Raw genomic sequence first — 14,150 nt, 5'->3', positions numbered from 1 at the left:
ATTGATTGGCTACCTCCCGCATGCTCCACACTGGGGATTGAGCCTGCAACCCAGGCATGTGCCCTGACTGGGAATCGAACCGTGACCTCCCGCTTTATAGGTTGACAATCAACCAGAGCCACGTCAGCCAGGCTCTGTTATTATTTTTTAAAATAGGTATTCAATTGCTTGCTCTCTCTCTCCTACTTCTGGCACCCCCCCCCCCCCCCCCCCATGATGTGAATGTTAGTACACTTGAAGTTGTCCCAAAAGGTCCTTATACTATTGTAATTTTTTGCTTTTCTGGTTGGGTGATTTTTTGCTTCCTTATTTTTATTTTTTTAAAAATATATTTTATTGATTCTTTACAGAGAGGAAGGGAGAGGGATAGAGAGTTAGGAACATCAATGAGAGAGAAACATCGATCAGCTGCCTCCTGCACACTCCCCACTGGGGATGTGCCCGCAACCAAGGTACATGCCCTTGACTGGAATCGAACCTGGGACCCTTGAGTCCGCAGGCCGACGCTCTATCCACCGAGCCAAACCGGTTAGGGCTTTTGCTTCCTTATTTTCCAAATTACTGTTTTGATTCTCAGCTTCATCTACTCTACTGTTGATTCCCTGTAAACGATTCTTCATTTCAGTTAGTATATCCTTCATTTCTGACTGGTTTATGGCTCCCATGTCTTTTTCTATGCTGTTGAAGTTCTCACTAAGTTCATCTACTCCTCCTCTAATTTCACTGAACATCCTTTTAACTGTTTTGAACTCTGCATCTAGTAGATTGCTTGTCTTCATTTTTTTTTTTTACTTCTTTTTCTGGAGTTTTGTTCTGTTCTTTCATTTGGGACATGTCTCCTTGTCTCCTCATTTTGGCTGTCTCCCTGTGTTTGTTTATATGTATTAGGTAGAGCTGTTCCGTCTCTCAGGCTTGGTACAGTGACCTTATGTAGTAGATGTCCTTAGGGTCCAGTGGCACAGCCTCCCTGTTCACCTGAGCTGGGTGCTCCATGTGTGCCACCACGTGGGCTGTGTACACCCTCCTGTTGTAGGTGAGCCTTAATTGCTGTTGGGATGTTAATGGGAGGGATTTACCCCCAGGCTACCAGCTGCAAGGACTGGCTGCCACCACTGTGCAGGGGCCCACCCCACAAAGCAGGACTTACTTCAGCAAGTCTCTGTTATCTGCTGAGTCTGCCCCTTCTGTGTGTCACTTATGAGGTGGTTGGGTGGTGCTTTGATGTGGTCTGAAGCTGTCCACCAAGTATACAGGCTCTAGGGCCTACCAGGAGGTCCAGGCAATGGACAGCCATTGCCTGTGTACCGCCCGGGGCCACCAAGAATGAGCTACAAAGTGATATGCAGATAGTTGCTACCTGTGCTGGCTTGGAGGTGCCCAGGAAAGGTCAAGTTGCGAACCAAGGCCAGCTGCTGCTTGTTTGAGAGATATTAGGTAAATTTGAAGGCCATTTATATGGAAAAGCCACTGGAATCAGCCTGGGTTGATTGGCAAGTTGGTGGGGTGGGGTCTCAGGGAATCCCCAGGTGTGTTGAACACTAACAGCCAGTTGATGGAGACTCAATATGGCCACTACCTGTTGGCCCTGTGTAGGGGACGGGCTCAGCAAAGGAACTATGGCCTCTGGGAGAAAGCTGCCCCTCCAGCTCTCACCCTGATGCCAGACAATTCAGTTCCTTCCAGGATGTCCCTAGTGCCTTTCAAGGTGCTGCCCCATAGCTGGAACTAAGAGGGAGTCTGAGTAAATGCATGTGTGGCTCCTTTAAGAGGCACTGCCTGGGACTCCAGCAGTCTTACTCTCCATCAGCCTCAATCCCCACTGGTTTTTCAGGCGGAAGTTATGGAGACATCTCATCCTGGCTCTGGAACCCTGGGATGGAGGGGCCTCGTGAGGGGCTGGGATCCCGCGCTCCTCAGGGGAGATTCTCTGCAGCAGAGATATCCTTCCTGATTGTTTTTCAAGATTTAAAATAACTGATTTTTAGAGAGAGAGGGGGAGAGGTAGAGAGAAAGAGAAACACCAGTGTGAGAGCAAAAAATTGCTGCCTCCTGCATGTCCTCCCTAACCGCCCCCTGGGGATCGAGCTTGAAACCCAGGCATGTGCTCTGGCTGGGAATTGAACTGGCAGCCTTTTAGTGGATGGGACAATGCCCAACCAACTAAGCCACCATGGCCAGGGCTTCCTCTCATATTTTATCTGTTACACGTTGATGTGGAACTAGCCCATTCAGCATCTCCACCCCATGTGGCTTTTTTAAATCCTTAGTTATATGACTTTCATTCAGCTAGATTTTAGGAGGTTCTCAATGATGGTTATTCTGTAGTTTAGTTTTTTTTTTTAAATGCAGTGCCCTCCTCCACAAAATTTTTTTTAATTGTTTTCAGAGAGGAGAGGGAGAGACAGAAACATCAGTGATGAGAGTGAATCATTGATTGGCTGCCTCCTGCAGGCCCCACACTGAGGATCGAGCCTGCAACCTGGGCATGTGCCCTGACCGGGAATGGAACCATGACCTCCTGGTTCATAGGTTGACCACTCCATCATAGAGTCACGCAGGCCAGGCTGTATAATTTTAATCCTAATGTGCTTATGGGAGTCCTTTCTGTGCTGCTCTCAAGAGTTCCTTGAATTTATCTTTGACCCTTCTACTGATATGCTATATCTTCTCTTATCCCTCTGAGATTATGAAAATTTTTATGAAAGTGTTCATGTATTACCCTGGCTGGTGTGGCTTAGTTGGTTGGGCGTTGTCCTGTGCACCTTAAGGTTGCCAGTTTAATTCCTGGTTAAGGGCACATGCCTGGGTTGTGGGCTCGATCCCCAGTGGGACATAAGCAGGAGGCAGCTGATTGACATTTGGCCCTCATATTGATTTTTTTAAAAAATATGTTTTTTATTAGAGCAAGAGGAAGGGAGAAGGACAGAGAGATAGAAACATTGATGAGAGATAGAAACATTGATGAGAAATAAACATCATCAACTGGCTGCCTCCTGTACACCCTCCACTGCAGACTGAGCCAGCAACCCAGGCATGTGCCATGACTGCGAATCAAACCAGTGACCTCTTGGTTCCTGAGTCAACGCTCAACTGCTGAGCCCACTGGCCAGGCGCACTTATTTTCTCTGCCTTTCCCCCTCTCCCTTCCTCTCTCTAAAAATCAATAAACTGAAAGGAAAAAAAGTTTTTCACATATTATCTGTTTCATGCTAGATTTCCTCAAATGTCTGGTGATTCTTGGTTGTCATTTTGCGTGAAATCAATATAAAAATTATTAATATTTCTTTTTTAATACTAAGTTTTGCAGTATGTATTTCCTTATAGCACATCTCAATTCAAACTGGCCACATTTTAAATGTTTGATAGCCATATGTGGCAAGAGGCTACTGCACTGGACAGTGTAGCTGTAGAGGGGTGGAGATAATGTCTTTGTTTGATCTACATTTAATCAGAGTTCCAGACTCTTTTTCAGGTTAATTTTCCTCCTCTCCACCCGATATATTCATATTGCTAACTTGTCCTTAAGAAAACGATACCCATTTGTGCTTTCTGGCAGCAGTGTGCGGTGGCCATTTCCTCATTCCCTGCCAACAAGGCACCATCATGTTTCCTGAAGCCCCTAGGGATTGATTTCTCTCCCACATTGTGAGGATAATGGCACCAGAGTCTGAACACTTAGTTTCAGCTGGGCTGGTGCCTCAAATGAAGCAGATCTTGACCACTGCATTTTTGGGGAAAGCGGTCTCTGTGTACTTACCTGATGTGAGAAAGGCAAGGGTACCAATTGTTTCATTGGACATGATGTTATGGAAACGTGCCAGCTGTCCAAACATCTGCAGGCCAGCTTCCTTCTCTCGGCGGGCTTCTGGAGTCAGACTGTCCCATTCACCTCGGTCCTTCTCAATCTGTTGGATCTTTATCTTGCTCAGATACTATGGGAACCAGAGGTAGAATGTATCAGAGATGAAGTTCAGTTGAAGGGAAGATCAGACTTGAGGTCCCATTTAAAATCTAGGCCACTATGCTGGGAAAACCAGGGACGGCCATAGGGGACATGAGGCTTTATTTCTCAGCAGAGGGCTGAAGCTAAAAGAGAAATTTTGGGAAAAAAGAAAAACTGTGGCTCCGTATAGTCTTGTTTCAGCCTAGGTAGACTTATTGGTAATTCCTCTAGAAATATTATAGAGACTAAGTGGTGTAATGTATGAAACCCAAGCAAAAACAAATAGGACGAAAAAGAGGATGAACCCTTCCTGAATGATGGAAAAAATAAAATGAAATCCCCCAAAGCTGTATTAAAAAACAAAGCTTTATCAAACACGCAAGACGCCAGGAAGGAGAACCGTATTTTAAACCCCCCTTTGCTGTTACAGCAAACATGTTAAAATTACAGTCCCATGAAAATGCCATCTGGGTCACACAGCTTTACTTAGAAGGGGCTGTTTATTGTTTTCTAAGAAAATCTATCTAAAATCTTACAGGATTACTAGAGGCCTGGTGCATGGATTTGTGCACCAGAGGGGTCCTTTGGCCTGGCCTGCACCCTTTCACAATCCGGGACCCCTCTGGGATGTCAGACTGCCAGTTTGGCCTGATCCCCGCAGGCCAGGCTGAGGGACCCCACTGGTGCATGAATTGGTGCACTGGGCCTCTACTATGCATATAAGATCTTTGGTTAACCTCTTCCCACTCTCCCTCCTCCCCGCTTCCCTCTTCGATTCATCAGTCTGTTCCATGTTTCCATGCCTGTAAGTTGAGCATCTGCTCCCTGGTGGTCAGTGCATGTCATAGCTACTGGTCGAACAGTCAAGCGGTCACTTAGGCTTTTATATATATAGATGCAAAAAGCAGGAAAAATTTCTCACAAGTTGCTGGGAGACTGCTAATCAACAGGAGGAGCTCATGGCTCTCCAACAGGCTACCCTCATGATTTTCCTGCCTCCCCTCCAGCTGGTCACTGCTTGTCCCTTTGTAGACGGGAAGTTTTTACATGGGCAACAGGCAGCTCCATAGGAATGGTCCAGGATCCAAAACCCCGAAGGGGCTGAGAGGCACCAGCTGTCCATGCTGTGAAACCCATGTTTCTATACAGCTAAAGATTTGGGAGGTATTGGCAAGTCTTTACATGAAAAAACAACCCAAGCTAGTTTTTTTCCAAGCAGTGGTGTAAAAATCACAATCTTTCAGGAGAGGGATAAGAAGCGTTGCCTCAGTGAGCCACTGTTCCTAATGTGTTGGGATGGAAAAGGTTGAAGAGAAAGTCACTGACCAAATGCGAGGTTCTGGCTTCTGTGGGGCTAGCCTAGTTAGTTCTGGCAGTCTACCTCAGTTTGGCCTCATCATATGTTCTTTTCCACCCTCTGCCAAGGCATCATCCCAGCTCGAGGCTTCAATGAGCCTTGCTTTTGGTCTTTAATGGAACCACACTTCTCGAGCTCTGTAAGGGGAAGGCTGGTAGTACACTGCTACTTGCAGATTTCTAGTGTCTAAAACTGGTACTAAAAGCATGAAGATTGCTCTATTTTGATGAAAAGTTTAAAAGTATGTACTGGCCATGATTTGAAGGTGTAGGAGCAGTTAATCTGTTTGGGTTTTTTACCTGTATGGCTTCATCCAAAAGGAATATGGCATCATTCATTAGCAGGTTAAGAAAGCGGAGAAAAAGTGGGGGATTCATGGCTTCTAAATTCTTAGAGGCATAGTCAGCCAAATCCTGTAAGGCCCAGCCCAAGAGAAAACCATTTTAGTACTGAACCGCAACTTATGGGGTTTATCTGAAACAAAAACTGATAACTTAGTCTGGTTTCACCGAAAACTCTTACCTTAATGCTTTCTCGATAGGTATCTGTTCCCCACATGTACCTTAGAATGGGATACATGGGACGGCGGTAATTGAACTTCTGTTCAAATTGATGGGGGTCTCCTGGAGTAAGGCAAGAGCAAAAGCCCAGCAAAGGTGTTAAAGGTGCCATTAGAGAAAGAGTAAGAGCTTATGTCTATGTGTGGCCATTTTCCTTGACTCTGAATGTGTCAAGGCTGACAAAATCTGCCTTGAGAGCTCAAAAAGGCCTAGAGCTGTAGGCAAGCATTTGCTTACTTCCTCACTGACAGAGCAGAAGAATACCTTGTCCTACACAAGAGGACAAGGACTGACCTACACAATAAAAGCCAAGGGAAACAAATGCTTCCACATGAAATGTAGAGTATTTATCAGACTCTAAATGAGCCTCTGCCTGCCATTATGGCAGACAGCCATGTGCAGATGGGAAATCAAATAATCCCCACAATCTTCACAGATAATATGCCAGATGTGTGGCCAACTCTTCCTTCCTTCCTTCCTTCCTTCCTTCCTTCCTTCCTTCCTTCCTTCCTTCCTTCCCTCCCTCCCTCCCTCCCTCCCTCCCTCCCTTTCCTCCCTTCCTTTCCTTTCTCCTTTCCTTCTTTCAATGTATTTTTATTGATTTCAGATAGGAAGGGAAAGGGAGAGATAGAAACATCAATGATTAAGGAGAATCATCGATTGGCTGCCTCCTGCATGACCCCCACTGGGGATCGAGCCCGCAACCTGGGCATGTGCTCTGACCAGGAATCAAACCCGGGGCCTTCAGTCCGCAGGCCAGCACTCTATCCACTAAGCCACATCAGCCAGGGCCGTTTCTTAATTACTCTGAAAAATCAGGACAGAAGCTGAAAACCTGTGGCTTATATTGCACTAGAGCATACAGGTCAGGTCACATAATAAAGGAAGAGCAAGGGGTATGGAGTTAGAAGACCTAGGTTTTCCTTCTGCTCCACATCATGCAAGTCTCTTAACCTTTTGCAACTTTCACTTCCTCCGATATAAGACAGGGATTATAACATATCCTGAGATAATTGCAGGAAACTAAAGAATTGTGTTATGAGATAATGAGGAAACTGCAGCAATTTACTGCTCAACTTCTTATGTATTATGAAGATTTACATGCATTATTTCACTTCAACCCATTTTATAGATGAGGAAACCAAGGCTCAGGTGAACAGAACAAGTGACAAAGTCAAAATCTAAAGATGAGAAGGTAGTCAATAAAATGTTAAATGTGCCAGCTGGTGTGGCTCAGTGGTTGAGCATTTACCTATGAACCAAGAGGTTGCCTATTTGATTCCCGGTTAGGGCACATGCCTGGGTTTTGGGCTCGATCCCCAGTAGGGGGCATACAGGAGGCAGCCGATTGATGGTTTTTATCCATGTTTCAATCTCTCTCTCTAAAAATAAAGCAATAAAAAGATATTAAAAAAATTAAATGTCTCTTTATAATTGTCCAACAACTATGCGATACACCTCAAACTAGTAAAAAATAATATTGAATGTAAACTGTGATGGAAAAATAAAATTAAAAAAATAATAAATGTTGTATTTGTCATTGGATACTAGGACATCCCCTTTAAGAGGGGTCTAGCCCTGGCCAGTGTGACTCATTGGTTGGAGTGCCATTCCACTCCGAAAGGTTGTGAGTTTGATTCCTGGTCAGGGCACACACCTAGGGTGTGGGTTTGGTCCCCAATTGGGGCATGTACAAGAGGCAACCAACTGGTGTTTCTCACATCGATGTCTCTCTCTCTCTCTCTCTCGCCCCCTCTCCCTCTCCTTCTCTCTCTAAAAAAACCCCCAAAAACCCTTGGTGAAGATAAAAAAAAATAATTAATAAAAAATAAAAAGGGTCTTAAGTAACTGCTTAACATCCTGTTTACTGGTTGAGATGGGGTATTGTTTACTCAAACACAGCATCCCAGGGTTAGATCTCAAAAAGCCAAGAGAGAAAGGGAGTGTTGCCTGCTGTTCTTTTTTTGTTAATCCTCACCAGAGGATACTTTTTTCCATTGTTTTTCAGAGAAAGTGGAAGGGAGGGAGAAAAGAAGGGGGGTGGGGAAGGAGAAAGAGAAAGATAAAGGTTGATTGGTTGCCTCTGGAATGCACCCCAACCAGGAGTGGGGAGCAAACCTCAACCTAGGTATATGCCCTTGACCTGGAATCAAACCCTTGACCCTTTGGTGTGCAGGCTGACACTCTAACCATTGAGCAACACTGGCCAGGGAGCCTGCTGTTATTCTTAATCTAACAATTAGACTATTAGACAGTTTGGATAAAAGAATATTTCAATCAGCACACTGTCTCATTATCCACTATTCTGCAATTTTGAGGCAGAGAAAATAAAGACTCGGGTTTTAATCAGACAGCCTAATTTATTTGAGTATGGTTTGATCAAGCAGTAAATAATAAAGTTGGTAAGAGTGTATGTTTTTTTTTTGAGGAGAAAGACCTAAGCCTACCACTCAGCTATATGACAGACAAATAATTTAATTTTTTTGAGGATCCATGTCCTTATATGTAAAATGAGGATAATACAGTAAAACTTTCCAGATGGTGACAAATTCATGAAACAATGTAAAAAAAAAGCACTTAGCATCAAGGTGGCACATAGTAAGAATTCAATAAAGGATGATGTTTTTCTGATATTCAAATACTGACAAGAACTCAAACTAGTAAAAAACATCAGCTATGAAATTGCACAAGTATCAGCTTTTTAGTTCTTGTCCGCTTTACCTGTGAACTCAATGTCCACAAAGACCTTGATCAGAGCTTCCGCAAGGTGGGCTGCGTAGGGAAAGTTGCAGAACACACGTTTCCGGTGGAACACACTCGACACCAGGGGGCTCGGGGTCTGATCCAGGTGGGGCATCACCGCTTCCAGCACCTCAGCCAGCTTGGCCCGCAGGTGGGGATTCTTCATCCTGCAAACAGGGAAGAAAGCAAGTTGAGCGGGTAGATTTTAAAAAATGTTTTATTTTCTTTATTTGATGGTGACAACAAAGACTTTAGTACTTAAACCTGAAGTTACTGGTGACCCTTCTCTCCAGGCAGAGTAACTAAAGACATAAATCTGTAAAGAAAACTAGAAGAGGCTGAGCCAGGCTGCTGTGAGCCGGAGCGCATACCTGCACTGCAGCTGGGCAGGCGAGCCAAAGCCACGGACTGCTTCCTAGGACTTGAACCTACAGTTTTTTCTGACAACCCTTTCAACAACTGCATTCCACTGTATCTTCTTAAATACAAAAAAGCAGTCCTCGTAATAAAATCACATTTTCCAGAAGGATACACAATACATTCAGAACACTGACTGCGTTTTCTTTCCTTTTCCCTTGACTGTGTAGCTGTTTGTCTCTTGTGCTTTCTCCTTCTATGCCAGAGAAGGGCTGTTTGAAAACTATTTCATTATCTTCATCAACATTCATTTCAGCCACTTCAGGTTTTTATTTCTCCGAAAATACTGGTGTACACTGGTGCAGGGCCCTGGCTAGCCAGTCTTCTCAGGAGTATGAAGAGTAACTGAAACCTCTTCCTTCTTCTTCTTAGGGAAAGTGCTGGGCCGTGCCCTCTACGACCACCATGTCAAAAGCGTCCAAGCCAAGGAGTCAAATTGTCTCCAGAGGAGCAAACATGCCACGCCAGCACTGTGGGAAACAGGGCTCTGCGGCTTTCAGTCTGTCAATTTCTGGGGGATAATGTAGGGAATACCATTCAACTTTGAGGTCACAGCTTACCGAGTGTGAGGGCGAGTACTTGGGTTTGTATTTACTGCTTAGCCATTCTGTGTACTTCTTTATAATGCATTCTTTCCTGCTTACTAGTCTGACTGTTTCATCAGGGAAACACTTGCCTTTCCAAGCGTTCTATGTTACTTACAGTGCATACCAGGTGCGCCTAATAAATACTTGCTGACTTATGTTTCCTCATTAGATCTGCTCAGCTCAGTGAAGGATCGCTTTTACCTACTTCTCACTGACATGGCTCCAAGGACTGTGGCTCATTCTCTTCTCCGTGGAGCAATCCTCACTACGTACACACGTGTTCCTTGGGCCGAGGCACCAGAAACATCAGAGAGGCATCTCTACTGTCAGTGAGAATCGTCCTTTGGCAAAGAGGACTAGAAGCGACGAACGAGAAAGACTTGAAATCAGAAAGCATTTACCTACGTTTACTGCTCACCCAACTCAGGATTTCAAGAGCAACCTGTATCATACGGTTATTAAAAGATCATTAGCACCTGGCTGCCACGGGTCAGGTTTCTGCATTAAGGTGAGTTTCACTAGGGGCTGGCAGTGGCATGCCTATCAGGTACCTTATAGGAAAGTTCAAATTCCCTGTGGGCAAGAGTGGGGTTTCTGGCTACCCATAGGATGGTCAGGTGATCGACAATGTAACACAGCTTCTGGAGGAACCCTTTGAGCCGCTGGCATGTCCTCGGTGAGAAGTCTCTGAACGCTTTGCAGCTCTAACCAGGGAAGCTGAGCCCCAGCGCTTCACCTTTCTATGCTTCCCGTGAAGACGGTGACGAAGTGAAGCACGTGCTCCAGGGAGTCTGCGGACGTCTCCAACATGTCATCCGCAAAGCGGCGGAGGAAGATGAGGAAATCACCCAGGTTATCTGCAAAAAATTCTGGAAAAAAAGTCACTGGAATTAGCCAAACGCCTGACTTTCTGTACATACAAATTCTACAGTGTATTCAGTGTATTCTGTTAACCTTCAGAACCCAAATGTCTTGTAGATACTAGGAATGGTGACAAGTTAATAAGTGCAGAGTCTCCTTTAAATGTGTCAATTTTTATTTTTATCCAATAAATATAAGAGCAGTAGGAACACAAAAATACTGTTAACACATCAGTGCAGTTTCAGAGAGTACACCGATTTCCCACACTCAACCTTAACCGGGCACTAAACAACCCTTTAGATGTACGAAGGATCTTAAAGACTCATTAGGTGACCATGCTAGCCGGTCTCCAGGATGGTCCTAACCTCCTGCTACTCACGCCCTTGGGTGTCCCGTCCTGCACTCCTCCGGGTAGAAGATACACCTGAGGCATGCACAGCTGGTGCATGTCAGTTCCATGATCAGTTGTAAGAGCAGCTCCCATTGGGTCCCTTGCTCTGCGGGGAGCCAGCCGCCCTATCAGGAGTGGCACTGAGTAGGGACCTGTGTGGTGTAGAAAAGAGGCCAGCAGGCAACCACGGGACAGGCTTGTGAGCAGATCCTTCAGCAATGGCCGAGTCCTCAGATTCCTATGGCCCTGGCTGACAGCTTGGCCAAACGTCATGCAAGACCCAGAATCAGAACCATGCAGCTAGGCCACTCCTGGGTGCCTGACACCACAGGCCCAGTGTGAAATAATGTTTGCTGTCTTACAGTTTCTGTGTTTTGGGATAATTTATTACTCAGTAATGGATGACCAATACAGTTATCCAGAACATATACTCTAATTTTGATGGATACATCAACCACATATATATACAGTTTCCCTTCCTGGTTAACCAACAGGAGATGATTTCCCCCTACAGACTAGCACAGGAGGAGTTAGGTAAATTTCCAAGTTGAGCAACAAACAGTATCAATGATGGAAACTGACAGCGCTGGAACCCGACTCTGAAAGGCCTCTGTCCTCTGAAGCCTGTCCTCTGATGTGCACAGTGGGAGCCACAAGACTGAGGACAAGGCTGCTGGCCCCACACGTGCACCAGGAGGTGGCACTGCAAGTAGGAGCAGTTTGTCCAAAAACAGCCGGATGATGACTAAGGAAGGGTTTACCTTCTAAGGTGACCCAGGTAAACCTCAGTGGCTACAGACAGGAAGCTCCCAAGCAGGCCCGCTTACCTGGCACGTAGGCCAAGGAGCTATAGCCGTCGGGCAGAGGGAAGGTCAGCTCTACGGGCTGGGAGCCCTCATTGCCTATGGCCAGTTGAACGAGGAGAACGGCCATGGACACCTGCAAGTTGAGGCAGTTTTGCAGCATCTGCGGCTCAGTCATGGCGGTCTTGGTAGAGAGATAGATGGTCATAAGTCGCTCAAACTGCTCACGCAGGTTGTCAGCCGCGGGGCTAGAGCTTTGCTGAGCATCTCGCCAGGCGACCTGCAGCCGGTGCAGATTTTGGTTGATTTTTACCATCTGATCATGCAACCTGCCTCCAAGAAAGCAGAAGAGACTGGGTCAGGAGGCTCATATAGGGATAGTTGAGTATTTTCCATTCCAGAAATACAAATCCTCATTTTATTTTTATAATAGTTTTTTGTATCTTTTAAAAAATATATATTTCTTATTGGTTTCAGAGAAGAATGGAGAGGGAGAGAAAGATAGAAACATCAATGATGAGAGAGAATCACTGACTGGCTGCGTCCTGCATGCCCCCTACTTGGGATCAAGCCTGCAACCTGGGCATGTGCCCTTGACCAGAATCGAATCTGGGACCTTTCAGTCCACAGGCTCTATCCACTAAGGCAAACTGGCTAGGGTCAAATCCTCATTAATTTATTCTAGTATCTCTTTTAGGATGTAGGAAGTTGCAATTATGACAATACAGAAGGCACTCATGAAAGTTATTGACAAAGAGGCAGGGGGCATAGCACTGGAAAACGTTACTAAGTCTTCAACATAATTATAGGTAATTACAAATAGTAGGCAGGGTATAGATTGGGATATTACTATGTCAAATAAATAACTATTAAGCAAAGTACAAGAAGGCCAGCAGGAGAATTCGACAACCCACAAGTGCAATGACGTACTTAGATATAGTTATATGGACAGTCTTCCCATGGTTAGAAGAGCACTAAAACCCTGGTTGGTGTGACTAAGTGGCTAGACTAGAGCATCGGCTGTTGTAGGCTCGATTCCTGGTCAAGGGCATGGGAGGTTCGATTCCTGCTCCGGTCCAGGTGCGTGTGAGAGGCAACCAGTCAATTTGTCTCTCTCTCCTCCCCGCCTTTCTTCCACTCTCTCTAAAAATCAATGGGAAAAATATCCTCACTCCTTGGGTGAGGATTAAAAAAGAGGCTCTACGGTAATAGAGACCACCTACAAGCGAGCAGCCGCCGGGCGGCGATGAGAAAGCCTTCTGTTCGGTATTCATGATCTTTCACAAAGGGCCAGCCAAATGTTCTCTAAGGAAAGGAAGACCCACGATTCAATGTTATGGGTAGTTTCTCTACGTGTATAGCCCCAAATCATCTTCTCTGGCCCTGAAGGTGATGTCTGGGGGGGCGGGGGAGCGGGGAGGAGGTAGCCTTACTGGGAAACTAGATGACATTCACTTTTGTGTTTTAATCTAGGTGGTTGAACAGGCCAAAAACATGCTGAATTGTTATCTACTGTCTCATTTAAATTGTCAATGAGAGGGATAGAAAATCTCTAATAAAGATGTAATTTCATTTTTTAAGAGATTTGCTAAGTTTTGAACAATGCCCTGTCAATTTAAGTACCCTGATAAGGTATTAAAAAACTGCTACCCTCAATATTCCATCCTCTAAACCAGAGGTGGGGAATGTCCGGCCCATGAAATCATTTGGTCTGGCCCTGCCACGGCATTAGGGGTGAATTAATTAAATGTTTGACCACACAGAGCAGGCTAATTTTTAAACTGATAATTTTGTGTGGTCTGTGAATGATGTTATAAATAAGCAACCAGCCCTTGGCAGAAAAACGGTTGCCTACCCCTGATGTAGACTACAACTATGAGTGAGTAGTTTTTTCTCTTCTTATTTATACTCGTCGTCATAATCAGCTGAACCAGAGGGAAACAAAATTCTAGAATAACTACAGCTAGCTAGAACCAGAACCATTTTTGAAAGTTATACCCTCTAGTTCTAGAACCTTCACACTTCTAGAATCCCCTTTATCTTTCAGTCAGCAGGTCGATGCTCTATCCACTGAGCCAAACCAGTTAGGGCCCCCTTTATCTTTGAAACGTGAATCTTTTGCAGTCTTACTGACCTTAGTGGAATCCCTTATAAACATTTCTTTAATCTTGTCTCTACACCATAGAGTACAGCTTGGTCTCTTTTCATCAGGAGTAGTAAGTAATGAATATTCAAGAGCAGAGAGTGAAATATTAAATGAAAACAATTCCACTTTGACAGATAACAATAGAAGACAGTGATTTTAAAATTTGCAAGTTTAGAGAAAAATACTAGTGTATCTTTAATTTTAGTAAGTTTAATACATCAATAATTAAACATAAATTCAAGTTATTTGGACAAAACCAATTCATGTAAACACAAATAAATGCAAATAATGCCTTTTCCTACCAGACCCTAATGCGAGCCTTCCTTCTGGGGGAAGCGAGGTT

General features: G+C 44.7%; 1 protein-coding gene across 1 annotated transcript in view; it reads right to left on the bottom strand.

Moving 5' to 3' along the window:
• Nucleotides 1-14,150, bottom strand: part of UBE4A (ubiquitination factor E4A) — a 55,895-nt gene that overhangs the window by 13,893 nt on the left and 27,852 nt on the right. The window contains exons 11-16 of the mRNA XM_070426169.1: nucleotides 11,686-11,990; nucleotides 10,343-10,475; nucleotides 8,582-8,769; nucleotides 5,823-5,923; nucleotides 5,600-5,713; nucleotides 3,758-3,932 (exon numbers count right to left, since the gene is read on the bottom strand). Coding sequence (XP_070282270.1) covers nucleotides 3,758-3,932; nucleotides 5,600-5,713; nucleotides 5,823-5,923; nucleotides 8,582-8,769; nucleotides 10,343-10,475; nucleotides 11,686-11,990 — 1,016 coding nt within the window. The remainder of the gene's footprint in view (nucleotides 1-3,757; nucleotides 3,933-5,599; nucleotides 5,714-5,822; nucleotides 5,924-8,581; nucleotides 8,770-10,342; nucleotides 10,476-11,685; nucleotides 11,991-14,150) is intronic.

This window comes from Myotis yumanensis, unplaced genomic scaffold, assembly GCF_028538775.1.
Source record: "Myotis yumanensis isolate MYYU_CA2020_CCGP unplaced genomic scaffold, mMyoYum1.0.hap1 SCAF_10, whole genome shotgun sequence".
In the NCBI taxonomy this organism is placed as follows: domain Eukaryota; kingdom Metazoa; phylum Chordata; class Mammalia; order Chiroptera; family Vespertilionidae; genus Myotis; species Myotis yumanensis.
The sequence above is the reverse complement of the archived record's forward strand: the minus strand, read 5'-3'. Positions and strand labels throughout refer to the sequence as shown.